The 18,345-nt window shown below is 39.3% G+C and overlaps 1 protein-coding gene across 3 annotated transcripts in view; it reads right to left on the minus strand.

Moving 5' to 3' along the window:
- Window positions 1–18,345, minus strand: part of COL13A1 (collagen type XIII alpha 1 chain) — a 583,842-nt gene that overhangs the window by 96,803 nt on the left and 468,694 nt on the right. For 2 of the 3 annotated variants that reach the window (XM_085603477.1, XM_085603476.1), the window contains 3 exons: window positions 14,402–14,428; window positions 8,601–8,681; window positions 2,412–2,465 (listed from right to left, as the gene is read on the minus strand). In XM_085603477.1, the coding sequence (XP_085459603.1) occupies window positions 2,412–2,465; window positions 8,601–8,681; window positions 14,402–14,428 (162 nt within the window). Of the gene's footprint in view, window positions 1–2,411; window positions 2,466–4,728; window positions 4,765–8,600; window positions 8,682–14,401; window positions 14,429–18,345 lie in introns of all 3 variants that reach the window. The other variant, XM_085603475.1, reaches the window with a different exon arrangement.

Consider the following 18,345-nt stretch of genomic DNA (forward strand, 5'->3'; position numbering starts at 1 on the left):
ACTTGAGAAGACTAACAAGCAAGGAGTGGATGTTCTTTTTGGGGCGGTAAAGGGTATTACAGTTTTTTCCATATTCCCGTTAGCAATAATATCTTAGTGACTAGTTAGAAATATTTTCCACAGCAAAATCTTGTCCAGTCTGAGCAACACATTTTTTCTAAATGATATATAAATGTGAGTTGCTACTTTTTTTTACATTCGCCTTTTTACTGACCTTCATTTAGGCTGGAAATATTGTTGAAATACAAACTAAATGTTCTTGTGAACAATATTTTATGTCTAAAAAAAAACCGATGCTATCCAAGATCATATCTCTCATCCTTTGAATGTTTCTTTTTATATGAAGTGTTTGGGGCTTTCTATTTTTCTAAATGAGTATTCTTGAGCCAGCATATCATTTCACACCTCAGAGTAAAAACAAATGAAGCTAGAAAATGTATGCTAATTTTTGTCTTGTTTGCAGTATTGTTCACGCACTCCAAATAATGTATACATAGGCCATTGCCACTCAAGTAGAGCTCTTTCTCTTCTCTTTAGTAATAGATTATTGTGACTATCTCCAGATTCAACCCCTGCTTGGATCAGGTCTCATCTATTCTCTTAGCTTTACCGTGCTCTATATAGCATTCAGCTTTCTATTCAATGTTTATTTATGAAGGCCAATGACGCTAACATGACAAGAGAAGAAAAAGTAAATAATTTGTCATTTGTTTTGCTTATCAGGGGTATCTTTATTACATTCATAAACAACCAACCAACTTTCCTATGAGAACAAGAAGAATGGATAAGATAAGAATAATAAAGGTTCCAACACTAGCTTATCAAAGTCAACTGAGCCCAACTTACAATGCATTTTGTCAGCTTGGAGCAGACTGTTACCTTTATATGACAGTACCAAATTACTCTTTAGCGATGCAGCAGTGTGCCCAGCTCATTTTCATACACATTTTACTTTTCATAAAGGAGGAGTGTTTTATCCCTCTTTGTTTTCTAATTGTAATCAGACATGTTCTAAACTTTCTTGACTATGTGCCTTTATGCAGGCATTTGTTTAATAATTATGTTGAGATTAAGATATTTTGCACTGTTAAAACCACTCTGAAATCCTTCAAGTAGATAGAGATGTTAAGGGATTTATTAAATATACCAATAATAGAGAACTAGGATTGCAGATGAGTAATGTTTCAGTTACAATAATCTTATATAAGATAATAAATGCCAAAACAGACACACTTTGGTGCTGTCCAAGTTCTCATTGTTAAGTGCACTATGCGTGTTCAGGCTGCACCCTAGACTTAAACTTTGATGTTGTGGTCAATAGTTTGAGATTTTCCTTACAGCTTCAGGGCTGGCCTCCATCTAGAGGACATGTTTGGGTTTCATTGCAGCCTTGTGATGTGGATTCCACAATGTAGATTGCAGTGCATAAGTGTACTAGGCAATAATTACAAATGATTAATATCATCACCTGCAAAAAGAACATATGATGGATGGAATGCTGAACAAATAAAAAAATCACCCCATCACAGATCTGGGTTTAATCCACAATTTTTGATGCTCACCACGCCACCCCAGTTTGGACCCAGCCATATGCAAATCAGTCTTGACCCTGCTCCCCATGCGAACAGTCCAGCCTGAACTGCCAGGTCAGATCTTCCCTGGACCAGAAATAAGCATCCTGAGACTGGTTTCAGGGTATTGCCCCTCCTCAGCCAAGCTAGCTTGAATCCAGTGGTAAAGTGAGCATGGGACCCAATTCTGGGCATACCCTTCCCACTTAGGACGACAAACGCGAAAATAACTGATTACGGATGGAGCGCTGAACAAATCAAACATTCACCCGCAGACCTAATATGGTCAGCCAGTGTGTGTGTGCTGGCCATCTTTGAATGTTTTTGGTTCTACTTTCAAGATGATTGCCATGATTTTGTGTACATGCACTGTAGCACCTTGTAATGATGTTTCTTAAAAGAAAAGAGAAATCATACAAAGGTGGACTTCGTGTGTGCATGTTTCTAAAGGCCATGCAGAAGACAAAAGTAATTTGAAAGCGACTAGGTTTCACAGACAAGACGTATTTGCTGGGGCAATGCTTGTTAAGATTACACTAAAATAAGCTCAAATGGGGAGAGTCACTGAATTGCTTATAAATGAAGCTGGTCCGCTGAGTACCTTATTGTGTCACTACTATACTGATATTCAGACTTTATCTTTACTTTAAATGTTTTGTTATGCTGTGTAGTAGTGTCTACTGCCTCAATCATCCCCTCTTCTCTTTCTACTTTGGGTTGTCTTTCTCTGCTCTAGCAGCCATTTATTATATGTTGTCAAGGATCCCACCTGGTTCTTCCTTTTGGTTACACTTATTCGGAAGTTCTCAACTTTAACCCATGTTATTAAGTGGTACTCACTCTCTCTCCTTTCGGTCCCGCAGGTCCTGGAACTCCAATTGGTCCTGGGTTACCCTGCAAAAACATACATTTACTCTAAGGCTGCCTTGAAAAGTATTACAATATGTAAACCAGAGAGAATAGCAAAAGTAAGCAAGAGAATCCAGTTATGCAATCAGTCAAATTATATTGGGCCATCTACAGTTTTCAGCTTTGTCCATTCATTTTGAATGATAGTAATCTGATTAGTGCACAGCAAACACTTATTAGCATCTCACCCATTATCGACTATAAAGAACTTTCTTTTGAGCAAAGATTTTTTTCCCACCAACGTAAATACACAGTATTTTTGAGTAAATTACCCCAGTCTATTATCCTCACAATCTAACCCAAACAAGGATGAAAACTGTACAATGGTAAGAGCATGGTTGATTTAGGTATAGTTTAAAGCATTTTCATGTCAGTAAATAAAATAATAGTTAAAAATAAATACTTGCATCATTTTGTTTTGCCAAGGCAGCTGAGCAGCATGCAGTTTAAACATTGTCATGCTGCAGAGATGTATGCATAGGCAGAAGTAAATATGATAGGATGCACATTCCAGCATTTTTCCCGTCTACACCAGTCCACCTGACTCCTGATTTAGGACAAAAGAATGAGCTGTTTCCCAGTATATCCAGAGGCAGTTCCATTTATAGGAATGTACATTGAGAAGAAGATGGATTGTGGTGTAAGACTTAATGACACATTCATTTTTTTTCCCAATGTAAATGTATTGCAAAGACAATGGAGACATCTTGAGGGCAAGCTAACCTTCGTTCTGGCACTTTTTGGTGAATTACCTGACATTTTCTACAGTGCGTGTATACATGTAGTCGTACATTCTAGTAGATTTGTGTTGTTTAGGTACAAATGGACAAAGATTTGTTTGACTCCTCTACATCTCTAAAGACTTCTAAGAATTTGCTTTTGGACAAGTACAGCATGTTATACATCTCTACTATAAAAAAGAATACCATCATGATAAACCTTTACTAGCAACAGAATATGCAAATGTACTTTTCTTCACGAACGGCCAGGACTGAAGATATTCCTCCTCCTTACGCCTCTGTAGGGTAGATGCACCATTTTGGTGCAAACCCAGGTTCACAAGTCTGAGTTTGTGTCATAATACAAGGGTGGATGCAAGGGAACTCCCATGCTCTACCCATGTAACGTCTACCGAAGAAAAATAACGCAAGACAGTGCTATGCGGTGCCGTGTGCTACTTTGTATTCTTGTACTAAGCCACACAAAGTGGCTTTGTGTGGCTTAGTAAATCCCAGTTAAGGACTCACGTTGCCTTGCAACGGCTTGCGTCATACAAGGACAATGCAAGTCCTTAGTGAATCTGCCCCCTATGCATTTCTTTGGTTTATAGAGAGCATGTAATACTTGAAAAAGGTGGAATTACGTAAAAAGCATAAAAAGATATGACCATCCTTTTTTCTACAAAAATTAAGTTTGTTTACTTTGGTGAATAGAACTGTATGGGTTTTTCTAATTCAAAAATGTTTGTGGCACAGACTCCATTGCTGAAGAAGCCACCAAGCTATATGAATTGTTGGTAGTTGCAGAAAATGGCAGTAAACTCAAGCTTAATAACAACTGAGGAAGTGAGCATTTTTAAACTGAAAAGGTGAAACAATAGTTCCAAACTCTCATCTTAAAGCCCAATTGTTTTTCATCATCTGTGGTTATCATGGAAATGTTTAGATAGCAGGTGCATTTTTACACCATTTAAGTAAGCGAGCGGTTTTCGATAAAACACATAGAGGTTGTATGATGCCTGAACGCATCAAACTGAGTATGTTGATTTATGATATCCTATAGGGATTGTAATTTTCTTCAGATCAGTGGGGTTGGGTGCTATCAAAGAGACACATTTTTACAGCCTGCATCAAAGTCGTCTACTGTGTCCTTCTAAACCCTGTGCTTAAAGCCCTGTTGATCATTTAAGATATGTAATTTAAACTTTCTGACTAGGTTTGGGTGGCAATCACTAATAGACGAAAAGTAAGCAATACTTATTTAAGTAGACAGGACATCACAGAATGAAGATAGACAAACAGAATAATGGAGAGCAAATAGGGTGAAACAAAAGTGATTTAATTGGTTAAAACAGTCTAACAGCATAACATCTTCTGAGTAAACGCACAGTAAGCACAAATTACAAACACAAATTGGAATGCTTTTCTTGAGACAGTTGCTCATAGTGTAAACGGGTAACTGTTGAACAGACAAGACACATTTGCATTCTTAGGAAAGAGGTATGTAGGGAAGTGCAGATGAAACTCACCGGTGGCCCAGGCCTGCCGTCAAAACCTGAAGCACCCTGAACATGGGGAAAGGGTTATAAAGGCAGGTGGGTGGATAGGAAAGGGAAGGTGAAAACAAGGAGGGGAGAACAGTGAAGGGAGGGGAGAAGTGAGTGAAGCAATGACTCAGGACATAGGAATGTTTGTAAATATAACAAAAGGATATCAAGGGAAGGTAATGGTATTCACAAAGGAAACCAACGACAATGACACAATGAATACAGTTAACTGGCACTGCCTTGTACACAAAATGAGACAGTATGTTGCCTTTGCTATTTGCATCAGAACGTAAGGATAAAATGTAAATCATACTAGCAGCACTGATTTACTACACAAGCTGAAGAGCAGATTACACTGGTTATTGATAGTGTGGCTTTATTGGAAATGTATATAATATGCGCTATAATGAAACATAATAAGCTGTATGTGACTGGTCAAGAAGAATGTTCATATTGTCTGGTTTGCAAAGGAAAATTGCCTATAACAGAAACCATTGAAATATGGAATCATTTAATTAATTAGTAGCATTAGCAGAAATAATTGTGAATCACTTTCACTATAGTTTTATTCAGGTTAACTGGTAAAAGTGTTCTCATACTAATACAAAGGGCAGTTGGTCCATTTATTAATAAACTGGAAAGTACTAAGTCAGTTTGAACATGATTTGCCCTTGACACAAGTAAAGCTATCCATCAGTGTGATAAATTATTGTTGGGGATTGCTATTGATTACAGTTAGTGGTTGATTAATATGTGTAACTCTGAAGCACCAATGACATTCTTTGATGTAACAGCACCCATGTGTAGATTTAGTCCTAATGACTGGAACTTCATTTAGGGCACTAAAAGTAAAATATGTTAATTTTGCCATTGCATTTAGTCTTCGTATTCCACTATTGATAGAATAAGTGTTCACTTTCTATTTTCAGAAAAAAGAACATTACAGGCATTTGATGCACTGAAAAGATGGTTTTATCACCCAGTCACACCAATTCTATGATCCATAGCTTGGGATAGTGCCAGTTGCAGGATCAATGTTGATGATGGTTTTGCTGTAAAGCCTTGAACTGCCTGCTGTGAAAATACCTTTTCTTACCAATATATTAACCTCCTCCCTTTCTGGATAAATGCAAGTCAACACCAATGGGAATGTAGAGAAAATAAACATTTCCTTCACACTGATGGTTATTAACTCTTGGTTTTCTCAAAGTCATTGCTTCAAGTGAGGAAGAGTGGTCACAAGAGAATCCTATAAGACGATTATTAATTGTCTTCTAATCATGTTGGTGGCATGTTGATGCTATGAACTATTGAATCTTTCAGTTATCCATCCTGTGAGTAGAGCTTCCTAGTTACACTTTCCAAGCATTCTATCCTCAAATCCTCAGAAATATATTTAATGTTTGCTAATGTCACCCAAGGCTTAATTTAAACAATGAAAAGTACCTCTGAGGCCCTTTAAATGAAACATCATCATGAAAAAGACGTTAATTTAATCAATACTTATCAATCGTAACACTCTCAGTGGTTGACAATAGCTGAAAAACGGCTATAGATTAGTTGCACTTGAGCCAAAAAGCACATTTGGATTCAACAAATGCTGTTCAGAGAATCCCCCACTATCTTCCCCAATTAAGAATGTATTCACTTTGGTCAAACCTCTCCATTGCATGTTGAGAACTCCCTCGACAACGTCCCAGAGTTCACTAACTCCCTGGACAACTATGGACATATCTTTGGCCCTTCTAGCTGTCCCTAACTTGATGAGAATTAAGGCCTCCCCTTCACTTCAACAATCTTTTACTGGGACATTGTGGAGGACATGATCCAGAAGTCAGCCTCTTAGAACCTCATTTTGTAGCAACGTATGTTGCTGGTGGTCACATCCATACTCGGCTTTGGCGGAGTGCTCTGTAAAGCAATTGAGGCACTCCACACTTATCTCCATGCCCTAGTTTCAAAGCCTAGGTATGCATGGCCACATATTCTATAGTACTCTTTCTTAGTGCGCATCCTGACCTTCTTTTTATCCAACGACCACCTCTTGAGAGCGTATGTAATAAACAAGAAGAGCCACACAACTCCATGATTCTCTAAGTTTCCTGGGACAAATTAGGATTTGATTGAACAGTTTTACTGAATATTGATTTCTGATCAAGAGCCCATGCATTGTAAGTGAATTCCTTCCATGTTCTAATACTTTTAGCAGGATTTGAGGGAAAGATGCAAAAGTGTGCTCTATTAACACCCTACTTGATGGCTGTCTAGCCATCACCATACTAATCAATGATTTTCGGAAGATCACAATCAAATTGGTGGAGTCCTAAATAATATGTGGTCACCAAACATGCAACGTTCCATAGCATTGAATAAGATATGTAATTAAATTATTTTTCTTGGTGATTGAATGTGGTAAAAGAATGTAGACAGTTTGCAGTAAATATTTATGAATTCATGGATTCATGGTTAGATTTAAGTCTAAAATCTGAATACAGGCTAGTTGAAGGCAAACTGTTGAAAAAAGTAAGGTCCTCCAGATGTCAATAGAGTGTTTTGTATCCTCATTATATACAGCGGTTATTTTGGTGTGTTAGCTACAAAGCAAGCAACAAATAACTTTGTCCATCTATAACATACTAGTAAATCCAGTAAGTGATTGGTGCTGTGTTTGAGCAAATATCAAGCAAAATGTTAAGACGGTCTGTTTATTCTAGCCAAACTGATCACTGTTTAATGAACCATACGCTTTTGTTATGCTCAAACACATGGCACACACCAGGCAAAAACTGTGCTAAATAGAGACTGGGCTTTAAGCGAACAATTCTTTAAAGCAAAACAATATTTTATTCAGAAGAGTTGCAATTTTGCTGTTATAAAAGTACCAGTTCAGTACTTTTCTTTTGATGTACACTAGCAATGTAGCTTAAAATATTGGTGTCTTTGTCTTCTCCTGCCTCTTTTTCGTTTAATAAAGTTAAATAGTACACACCCTATGATATTGTATATGGGCATTAGAATATCTAGAGTTCACAGAATTCAAACAAATTTAAACTAATTGTCACTATTACAGACTGGAAATTCTTACGAGAACTTCAAGTATTTGTCAATTTCCCCAACAGATTGAGCCTGAGATTCATAGTTTTAAGGCAAATTGATGAGGAACAGGGCACAATTATTCCACTTACTGCAAGAGAGATGGGGTAAATGAGGAATGCGGGATGTCCGTTTATGTGTTGGGGTAGTAAACGAGGATATTACAAAGATTTTATTTCTAGTTTTGTAATTGGACATAAAGATTAAAAAACGATCCGGCCACAACCTTAAACTATGCCCCAGTGATGTCATCACTATGACTTTCTTTAATAGAAAGATACCCGCTGCAATAAATTGTGTACATATGTATGGGAGTATACTGATTGAGATGAGATTTATATTGTTGCTCATATCCACACCTCTTTCAAAGTGCTGTTTTCTGGTTTGTTGCTTGAACTTTTAATTTCTGTGCCCTCTTTGGGAAAAAAAGGTTAATAAGGCCAAACATTGTTATCCAGACAGAGCACATGATTAAAGTATAAGGTTGTTTTATATCACCAACTGTAATTATTAGATGTTTGCTACCTAAGGATGTTTGTTGATAGGAATGGTTGAAGGAAAGAGTGGTTCAGCAAAAAACAAATGTGGTGAAGGATGTGTAAGACAAAATCATCTTAAATATTTCTTGAAAGCAAATGTAAAAAGCACTGTTGACTTAGTTATCAGTTTTAATTATTCCTTGCATGTTAAAGTTTCTAGTTTGAACTGATTCCCCTAACAGTTTATCATGAGGTGAATGACCTAGTTCTCACAATACTTACGGGCAACCCAAGTGGACCTCGGTCTCCCTTTTCACCTTGGTCACCTTTCTCTCCTTTCACACCATCAAGTCCTGCTTCTCCCTGAACAATGGATAAAATGCAATGAAATACAGAAGGTAGCACTGGCGAGATTTAGATAATAAAGTGATTCAGTTCTCTATACACACAGTAGAGAAATGAAAACCCATGCTAAAAGAAAAGGATTTTTCATTGCAATATCCACCTGTATTTAATGCGTATTTGACAGTAGAGGAGAGGAGGAAATGGTTGAGATGGAGGAATAAATCTAATTGCTTTAGTTTTTTTGTTCACTGTGTTTTAGGGAAGAATGTAAAAATTAAGGCAACAATTAGCTGTTTTCGCAACTGACTATCTTAAGGATTCTGTTTCAGTAATTATGAGTTGTATTTTAATTATATTTAATTTTGCAATTTGAAGTAGGGTCAATGGAGACACAAACACAAAATCACACCAAGTGCTAGATGTGCAAAAATTCGGAATTGCGATTTCCAAATTGTGATTCTTACCAAATCGCAATTAGGAAATTGAAATTTCTAATGTAAAAAACTCTTATTTAGCAATTCCTAGTGGGTCGCAAATCGACCTACCTGATGAATATTAATGAGGTAGTCACAGTTTCAGAAGACCATATGGCTATGTTTGCTTTTAAATGAAGCATATTTTAAAATGCAGCCCATTTTCCTTAAAGGAAAACGAGCTGTGTTTCAAAAGCAAATAATGAAACATTTGAGTTTTATTTTTTAAGAGTAGGCAGTGGTCTGTGGGACCACTGTCTGTTCTTAAAAAATATTTTGTTCAAGATTCTCAAATGGGACCCCTTCCAATTTGCAAATAGTTACCACGGCTTTTCAGTAGTTAGTAAAAAATGTATGCTTTGCGACCATAATTCAGTTGCAATACAATAATACTTACCAGTGGGATTCGGTATTGAGAAGGGACGCCCTAAACATGCCCCTTCAAAATACCAAATCACAATTTTACTTTTCTACATTTGCGACCTCCCAAAATGATTAGTATAAATGGCTTCAAGTTCCAACTAAATGCTTAGAATTAATATTTCAGTTGCAGAATAATCATAGATTTGACATAAATGTAACCTTTATTTTTGCTTTGTAGAAGATCATTGACGACAGTTATGGACAGATTATACTTTGGAATAACAAAAGTAATGTTCTGAAAAATGTTGGCATAAAATATTTTCAAAAGCCCAGGAATTCCCTCCCCTCCCCTCACCTTACAGTGCTTTCTCCCCAAGCAGAACATTCCTGTTTCATGGAGTGCAGTTCCTCAATTCATTTGTGTGTGTTTGTCACCAGTAGCACCTAGTCCACCCCATTACTCCTCCCAGAAGATTAGCAGGAGCTTTGAGAAAGACGCACCAGTAACATATGCCCAAAATTGGCAGTGGCTGCAAGTAAGGCTAGGTGCTCATGCATGTGCTTTTCCTATGAGCCTAATAAAGGTTAGATCATCTGAAATGTAAATATTTAATTTTTCCTATTGTACATTGTGGCATAGTTTTTCAGCAATATGTTTTACTTTATCAGTGACATGATGTATCATATACTATTCACTAAACAGTGGTGTTCTACCATAGTATTGCGTCTTACATATTAACATTTCATTTCGGTAAATTTTCACCAGAATATTAAGTACCACAATACTTTGAAAATAAATGTGATTTAGAATACTTAACTCCACTTCTTTGTACATTAATAATATATGTATACATCTTGTAGGTTAAGATTAGTGAATGTATGCTTACTCAACAACAACTTTATTCAGCTTTTGCAAAAAACATGAATGCCAGATTGGCAAAAAATATACAGAAGATCAAATCTATAAAAAAACATTCACCACATCTGGTGCTGCTTACATAAATATTGTAACTTTACCTATTTGATTAGTTTTTAAAAGGATTAAAAGGTACGTGAACACATACAAAATAAGAAGGGGATACCCAGCTCACATCCTGCCGTGATATGCCCTCCGCTTGTTATTCACAGCTAGATTTGAGCCTAACAGCAGACTTTGAAAAGCTAAGAACGTAAATGCTGTGTTACCCGAAAACATTAATAAAAAGGTAAAGGCAGGGCGCACCTGCCAAATGTTAGCCTTTTTTTAAAATAGGGATGATATAAGTCTTCCTCAGTAGCTCATAAAAACTACAAAACGTAAAAAAAAATGGAGCATGTCCTGTGGAGACTTTCCGTCGCAGCCACAGAGCAGCAAACTCTGGCCCTTGCTCTGCCCCCTTGGGTGGGCAAGAAGATGATGAAAGAGGTCAAATCTGAATCTAGTCAGTAGAAAGCGATCATAAGAGCTTGATAGCTCTAATAAATATGGTTCAGTGAATTGCATAGTTTTTAGTGTAATTAATCTAAGTACGCTGGTCTTCCTTAGCTCCTTGTCTTCCCTGTCTGATGACTGATGTCTAAAAAAGGCCTCCTTTATCCAACCTTCTTGATTCCGGATTTAAAATAAGGTCTGCTCTTCCCAAGGCTCGAAAGAGGCTCCTTGATATATTTGTGCCACGGGATATAGAAGACGTGATCAAGAGCCATGCAATCCTTTAGAATCTCTTTGTTTGAAGCAGTCCCTTTGCTGAGTCAAATTTGTATCCATAATGAAAAGGGTCGAAAGGCCAACAGATCGGAGAGATAGACCATACCAAGCTCTTCATGAGCTACAAAAATAGAGGTACCCTGAGGTACACCTAGTAGATGTCTCCGAATTTTTGTTTTTAGCTATTTGTAGATCTTCATTAGCGATATAACCTCAACTTACTCATCGATATTGACCTTTACAACATTGTGATAGTAAGAATTCTTGAAACAATATTATGGTAGGCCGATATATTGTGAGATATATCCCTAGGAAATTCTGATCAGGTAAGACCAGTCTTCCAGGAATAAAATTATTAATATCAATCTAACAGCATAAATTATTTCTGGAATCCCTGTAGGTCTTCCAAATCCAGGACAGAAATGCCTACTCGAAAGAGGTGGAAAATGTGTGGCAATTTGCAGTAGGTTAAGTGTCTCATTTATGCATGTAACAAATTGGTTTATACTGGAAGTATTTACCTCCATCCTCTGGAATTTGATTTATCATTTGTAAACCAATTAGTATTTTTTATCAAATGTGCTATGTATCTAAGTCACATTGCAGTTCTGTGTATGCACAGAATCTGTGATGCAAACACTTTGCACTATTCAAAATGTATCATTCCTGCACAGAGCAAAAAGGATGGTTCTCACCAATTAGTGAGGCAGTATTCTGTGTGTAAATCCTTGCCAATAGTTTGAGTGCAGTGATGGGGGTCTTAAAGGAAGAGAAGAACTCCTTCTCTGCCTTTGCATTCACAAATTGCAAATATTGTAACCCCCCCTTATTTCTTAAAGGGAGTTTGGTTGGAATAAAAGTGTCACTCTATGAAAGAGACACCTGGGTGAACATGCACCGGCCCATTGGTCCACTGTCTGCTTCTCCCTGATGTCCCTACTGCTATTCACACAATAAAAGCTGTTCTTCATGATCTTCTTTCACTGCACAATGGTTACTGACTGGCAAGGGCAGTCATAGAAATTCGGTGGCTTGCAACCAAAAGAGTACTCACAAACCATTGATTCATTTTGTTTGCTATTGCATGAGAAGGACAAATGCCTCTTCACCCCCCCCCCCCCGCTTGCACTTTTCAAGGAACTGCAAGGTTGATATTGTCAAGAGAGCCAGATGACCAATAAAGTTGATGTTACTTTTTCTGAAACCCAATGTAATTATGGAATCTACTTTCTCAAGCAGGAAATTGGGGAAACATAATGTGATATCTTGACAGTAGCAAAGTTATATTGCCTAATGCTGTGAAATCCACTATATGTTATTGTTCTGGGGATGTTTCTTCTTCTTATATGTGTAAAACTGTGAATATGCACAATAGATAGACAATACCTTTTAATATTGAATACAGTGATATATTTGACCTGGTTCCTCACATTCTCAATTCATGCCCTACATGACAATTGAAAAGAAAAAAAAACGGATGGATTTAGGCCCCGATCTCTGTAATGGGGGTGAATGTTTGACATTGATCAGCATTCTGTCCATCAATTGTTCTTTTTGTATTTGTCACCCCCGAGTGGGATGGGTAAGCCCAGACGTGGGTCCTGTGCTCTCAATGCCACTGGATGATGAGGGGTGATGCCCCAAAACTCAGACAAGACGGAGGTCCTCATCCTCGGACAATCCCCTTCCGCCTGGGACGACTCCTGGTGGCCCACAGCGCTGGGCTCCGCACCAAAACCCATGGACCGCGCACGCAACCTGGGATTCATCCTAGACTCCTCCCTCACAATGACCAAGCAAGTCAACGCCGTCTCGTCATCTTGCTTCAACACCCTGCGCATGCTCCGTAAGATCTTTCGGTGGATCCCCACCGAAACCAGAAAGACCGTCACCCAGGCCCTCGTCACCAGCCGACTGGACTACGGAAATGCCCTATACGCAGGAACCACAGCCAAACTTCAGAAACGACTCCAGCGCATACAGAACGCCTCCGCACGACTCATCCTCGACAACCCCCGCCACAGCCACATATCCGCCCACCTGAGAAACCTCCACTGGCTCCCCGTCAGCAAGAGGATCACGTTCAGGCTCCTCACCCACGCGCACAAAGCACTCCACGACAATGGCCCGAATACCTCAACAACCGCCTCTCGTTCTACACCCCCACCCGCCAGCTACGCTCTGCCAGCCTTGCCCTCGCCATCGTCCCATGGATCCGCAGAACCACCACCGGAGGAAGATTGTTCTCCTACCTGGCAGCCAAAACATGGAACTCCCTCCCCGCACACCTACGACTGACCGAGGACCATCTCACCTTCAGGAAACACCTCAAGACCTGGCTTTTCGAGCAGTAGCGACTCCCCCCCTCCCTCCAGCGCCTTGAGACCCTCACGGGTGAGTAGCGCGCTCTATAAATGTACTGATTGATTGAAAACAGTTCCCTGGATGCTTGTTTCCAGTCCAGGGAGGACCTGGTCGGGCAGTTTGGGCTGGACTGTTCCCATGGTAAACAGGGTCAAGACTGATTTGTATATGGCTGGGTCTAAACTGGAATGGCATAGGGAGCAAAAAAATAACGATGGATTTAGGCCCAGATCTCTGTACTGGGGTGAATGTTTGACATTGATAGGCATTCTGTCCATCAATTGTTCTTTCTACAATTGACTTTGAGCACCTCTTTCTCTTCTTTTCAAAAGGTGAAGTCTGTTAGCTGGCTCCAAATTTGATCCCAAAATAAGTCACACATGTTCAATATCTTTATACAAGTCTCATAAAAATATTAGGCTAGTCGTAAACAGCCTTTAATACAATCAAATGTGTTAGCTAAGAAAAATCAGAATTCTTAGGTCACTATAGATCATTATGTTCAAAGGGTGAGGCATTCATTACATACTGTAGCGATCACAAATGTTGTTAATGCTGTTACTTAACAATAATTATTATCTCTAGATATATTATGATTAAAGCTTTTCAACTTTTTTATACAAAATATAAAAATGGAAATAGCATTGTTGTCTAGTCTAGGAGTAGTGGAATATTACTCCACGGTAAACAGTTTATTTATTATTTATTTGTTATTTACTTGCACTGAAATATTACTTGCCAGTAGCAAACCTATCTGTGGCGTTCAGATGTGTTGTGAATTAGTTTCCATGTAAAAATATATTTTACAAGATAGCAAAATAAATATAAGCATTCTTTCAGAGTTGCCTTACCTTTGGTCCAGGAAGGCCAGGAGGACCCTAGGAACAAGAAAAAGTATTTTGTTTCTTTAACTTAGAATTATTCCTATAATTTATTTCAACAGACAAAAGAATAGGTAATTAAATATGGCAGCCCTCACTGTTAAAGTGTAATATTGTGTGTTGTTGTTACTGTGGGAAGGAAATAATACTTATCTGTTAAAGTATATACGCAGCATTTATCTAAAATACATTATATTCACATGTTCCACATATTCCACCATCCAGTGCTGGGCAAAAACAAATCTTGAGTTTTGTAATATAAAAGAAGACCTTGACACTTGTCATGCAATAAAGACTCACTAGAACTTGACCAAAAACTGAAAGTGTCCCACAATTGCGCGCTGTCTTCATATTGTATATTTCCTGAATGTAGTATTTATGCATGCAAATGCACATTAGAATCAAATAATAAGTTTGGTATGTGTGTTGCTGGTCACATACAACTCTGTAATCGGATAAAAGCTGTGAATTATTGTAACATGCAATGTTTTTTTTTCCTACTGCAGCATGATTCTATTACCGATTCACATTCAGTCTTGGGCTCATTGATCTTGGAAAAGTGTTTGATTGGGTCCATTTGCCCTTCATGTTTCATATCCTCTGTAGAATTAACTTTGGCCCCTGCTTCATTCAGTTGATCAGAACACTCTACAGTCAACCCTGGGCAAGAGTCATAGTATTTTCTTCCCTGTTTCCAATCGAAAGAGCCACAAGACAGGGCTTCGTGCTCTCCCCCCACCTTTTTGCACTGGTGGTTGAGCCCCTAGTGGAATGGATCTGCTGTGATGCCCAGTTCTCTGGGATCCACTGGGATACCCCACCTGAAGACTGAGTATCGCTCTACGCAGATGACTTGTTGGTTTATATTCAAAGGCCAGCCCACTCATCCGCAGACTGCTAGACATCCTACATATACGGCAAAGCCTCTGGCCTACACGTAAAATTAGACAAATCATGACATGAGCTTATAGAAGGACCCTACCCCACAGCAGAGGCAACTCACCCCCTTCCAGTAATAGCCGGACCCTTCAAATATTTGGGGATACACTTCACTACTGATCAGCAACTATGAAGGAGCTTCAACATTGCCCCACTGCTCCTCGCCACACACAGGGAACTCAAGGCCTGGGAAAAGCTCACCATCTCAATCATGAGTTGGGGAACCTTGCCCAAGATGGTAGCACTACCACACTTGCTATACACCCTCCAGAACTTCCCCTACACCATACCTCCCTCCCTCCCTCTCCAATAAATTAATACAACCCTAACCAAGTTCCTATGGGCAGGTGGACAGCAACGGGTCGCAATTGTCATATGCGTCAATGCGCCCTTTGATGGGGGATTGGGGATCCCGGACATGTGACTATACTACTGGGCATCACAGCTAATCGTAATTAACTATTGGAAATTTGAAGCCGATGATGACCTGACATATCACCTAGAACACACCACCCTTCGGACATGGGACCTATAGAAAATCCTTTATGGCACACTGGTGCTTACGGGGTGCCAGAGCCCACTCGAGCCCCCCTGACTTGTTTGCACAATGTTCTTATATACATCAAATGGCACAAAACCATCACCAATGAAAAACCCCTATGGCACAGATCCTGGCTACCTCAAGTCTCAGGGCTGCGATGCTTTAGGCGTTGGGACCTCACATACATTTCCAAACTAGAAGATGAGTGGTGCAAAAATCACAAGAAGTCTTGTGCAGAATTAACCACAGAATTTCAATTGCATAAATCACAGCTTTTCCATTATTTACAGCTCCGATATTCTCCATGAGTATTATTAATTCTCCATGATGATTTTCCATCATAATACTCCATGAGTATGTGCAAAAATGTGTACGGGGTGTTAACAAACTTCTCTCCAATGAATAGGTAATTCCTTTCTGGGGTGAGATAGGTGTAAAGGGAAAAACACCATGAAACTGGTGTGGGTGTACAGTGAGGTATTTCTGCATGGAAACAGAGGTGAAAACAAGACCTTCCATTTACTTTGAAGATTTTTTCATGAGGAAATATGCATGTGTATATTTAATCATACAAAATGGCAATTGACAAATGTTGTGCAGGAATATACCTGGAAACCAGTTACTGTTGAATACCTCTAGTATAATTCTGGAAACCTATGTGGATTTATGCATGTTGATCTGTGGTGCAGACACGCTTGTCGATTCACCAAAATGCCAGGGGTAACATCACATGTCCTTTGTCACCAATGGCATCACAGGAAGTGACATCATATGAGCTTTCTCACCTGCCTCTTAGTAGCCTCTCTCACCAGTTTTCCACTCCACTCTGCCCCACTCTCACATCCATCTCTTTCTCACCTGTCTGTCTTTATATCGCCTGTCTCCCCAGCTCTCTCAGCTGTCGCTGTCTCTTTCTCACTGCTTTTTCCATTGCCTCGCCCTGTTTCTCATTTCTCTCTATATTATGCCCCTCTTTCACCTGTCTGTACACTCTTTCTCTGAGCTATCTCTCACACGAGTCTTCTTCTTTATCACCTCTCACACACCTGTCTTCCCCTCTGAGTTTTCTCTTACTGAACTGTCTACCCTGTTTCTCAGCTGTCTCTCATCTGTCTTTTTATTGCTTCATTCTCACACTTGTCTCACTTTTTTTCAGTCCCTCTTACTGTGTTTTTCTCATCTGTTGTTAAGTCTTTTATCACCTCTCTCATATGTCACAACTTCTCTATTGGCCTGTAGCGCTCTCACATTTGTCTGATTTCCTTTCATGTATACATCATGCTCATGAACAGGCAGAGACATGGAGATGCCCTTTTGCCTGGGCTCTCATAACCAGCAAAATAATTAAAATATTTTGCAGGTTTGTTACTTTCTAAGGCGATCATTAGACTTAATTGTCTGTTTATGCCTTCTTAAGCTGCAAAGTTAGCTGAGGGGCACCTCAGGGGAGTGCTATCAGGCCACGAACAGTGCCATAGTCAGGTTTCAGCACAGCAACATTATGTTTCATTGCAGCTTGCATTCTACTCTTGAACACATTTACACGTCTAAAGATGCAGTCAGATGTACGTGGTCACCCAAAAGAAAGTAAAGGAGGCTCATGAGAGTCCTTGTTTAACTTTTGATCCTGCCATGTCCTTTAGGACATCTGCGGTCAGGGGTCAGAAAGGCAGGGCCAGGGGTAGCAAGGGACAAGCCAGATAATTAGCTGCGACCCCATGGTGACCCCCTAAATGAGTTCCATGGGTACAGGTTTCTGTCTTGCTTTAAAAACCAGACCTTCAGATGACTTGAATAAGAGGCGTCATCCACGCATGCCTTGGCTGCAGATTCTAAACACAAGGTACTAATTCACGACCACAAGAAACCCAAGCATTGGCAAAAGCATTACACCCGGCTCGCCTGTTATATATCACAGTAAAACACAGTAGAACCGTTGAATCTTCTATCTGACATTGGGAAGCAGAGAATGACTGTGTCTCTGCTTCATTCACAATATAATTCCTCCACCTGAGATATGAATGTAATTAGTGCTGACATAAGCCAGGTAAAGCTGTCTACATCCAGCCACAAAAAGGGATGTGGCTTTGGCTCGGATGGGCTTCCATTAGCAGGTATTTGGAGAAACTTAGGGCTCTGAACTGAAATAATGAGGCTGATCAAAACCCATCTGTTTCCAAATTATTGTAACTAGAATGAACATACAGGGAAGTAAACTGTCTCGACATTTCCTCTGAGGTAATCTTAAAATGGACTCTCTGCCATGTGGCGCAAACAAAATACGAAGATAACACAAATAAAACGGCTAGCTGTACCAGCCATGTTAGAGTATCCTTTTTTTGCAGTTTAATCAGCACAGTACAGTATGTAATTGATTCAAGTTGGTAATGTTGGGGAGTATGCATATACAAGAAACGCCTCAAGTTCCAGGCTT

Source organism: Triturus cristatus, chromosome 1_2 (assembly GCF_964204655.1).
Source record: "Triturus cristatus chromosome 1_2, aTriCri1.1, whole genome shotgun sequence".
NCBI lineage: Eukaryota > Metazoa > Chordata > Amphibia > Caudata > Salamandridae > Triturus > Triturus cristatus.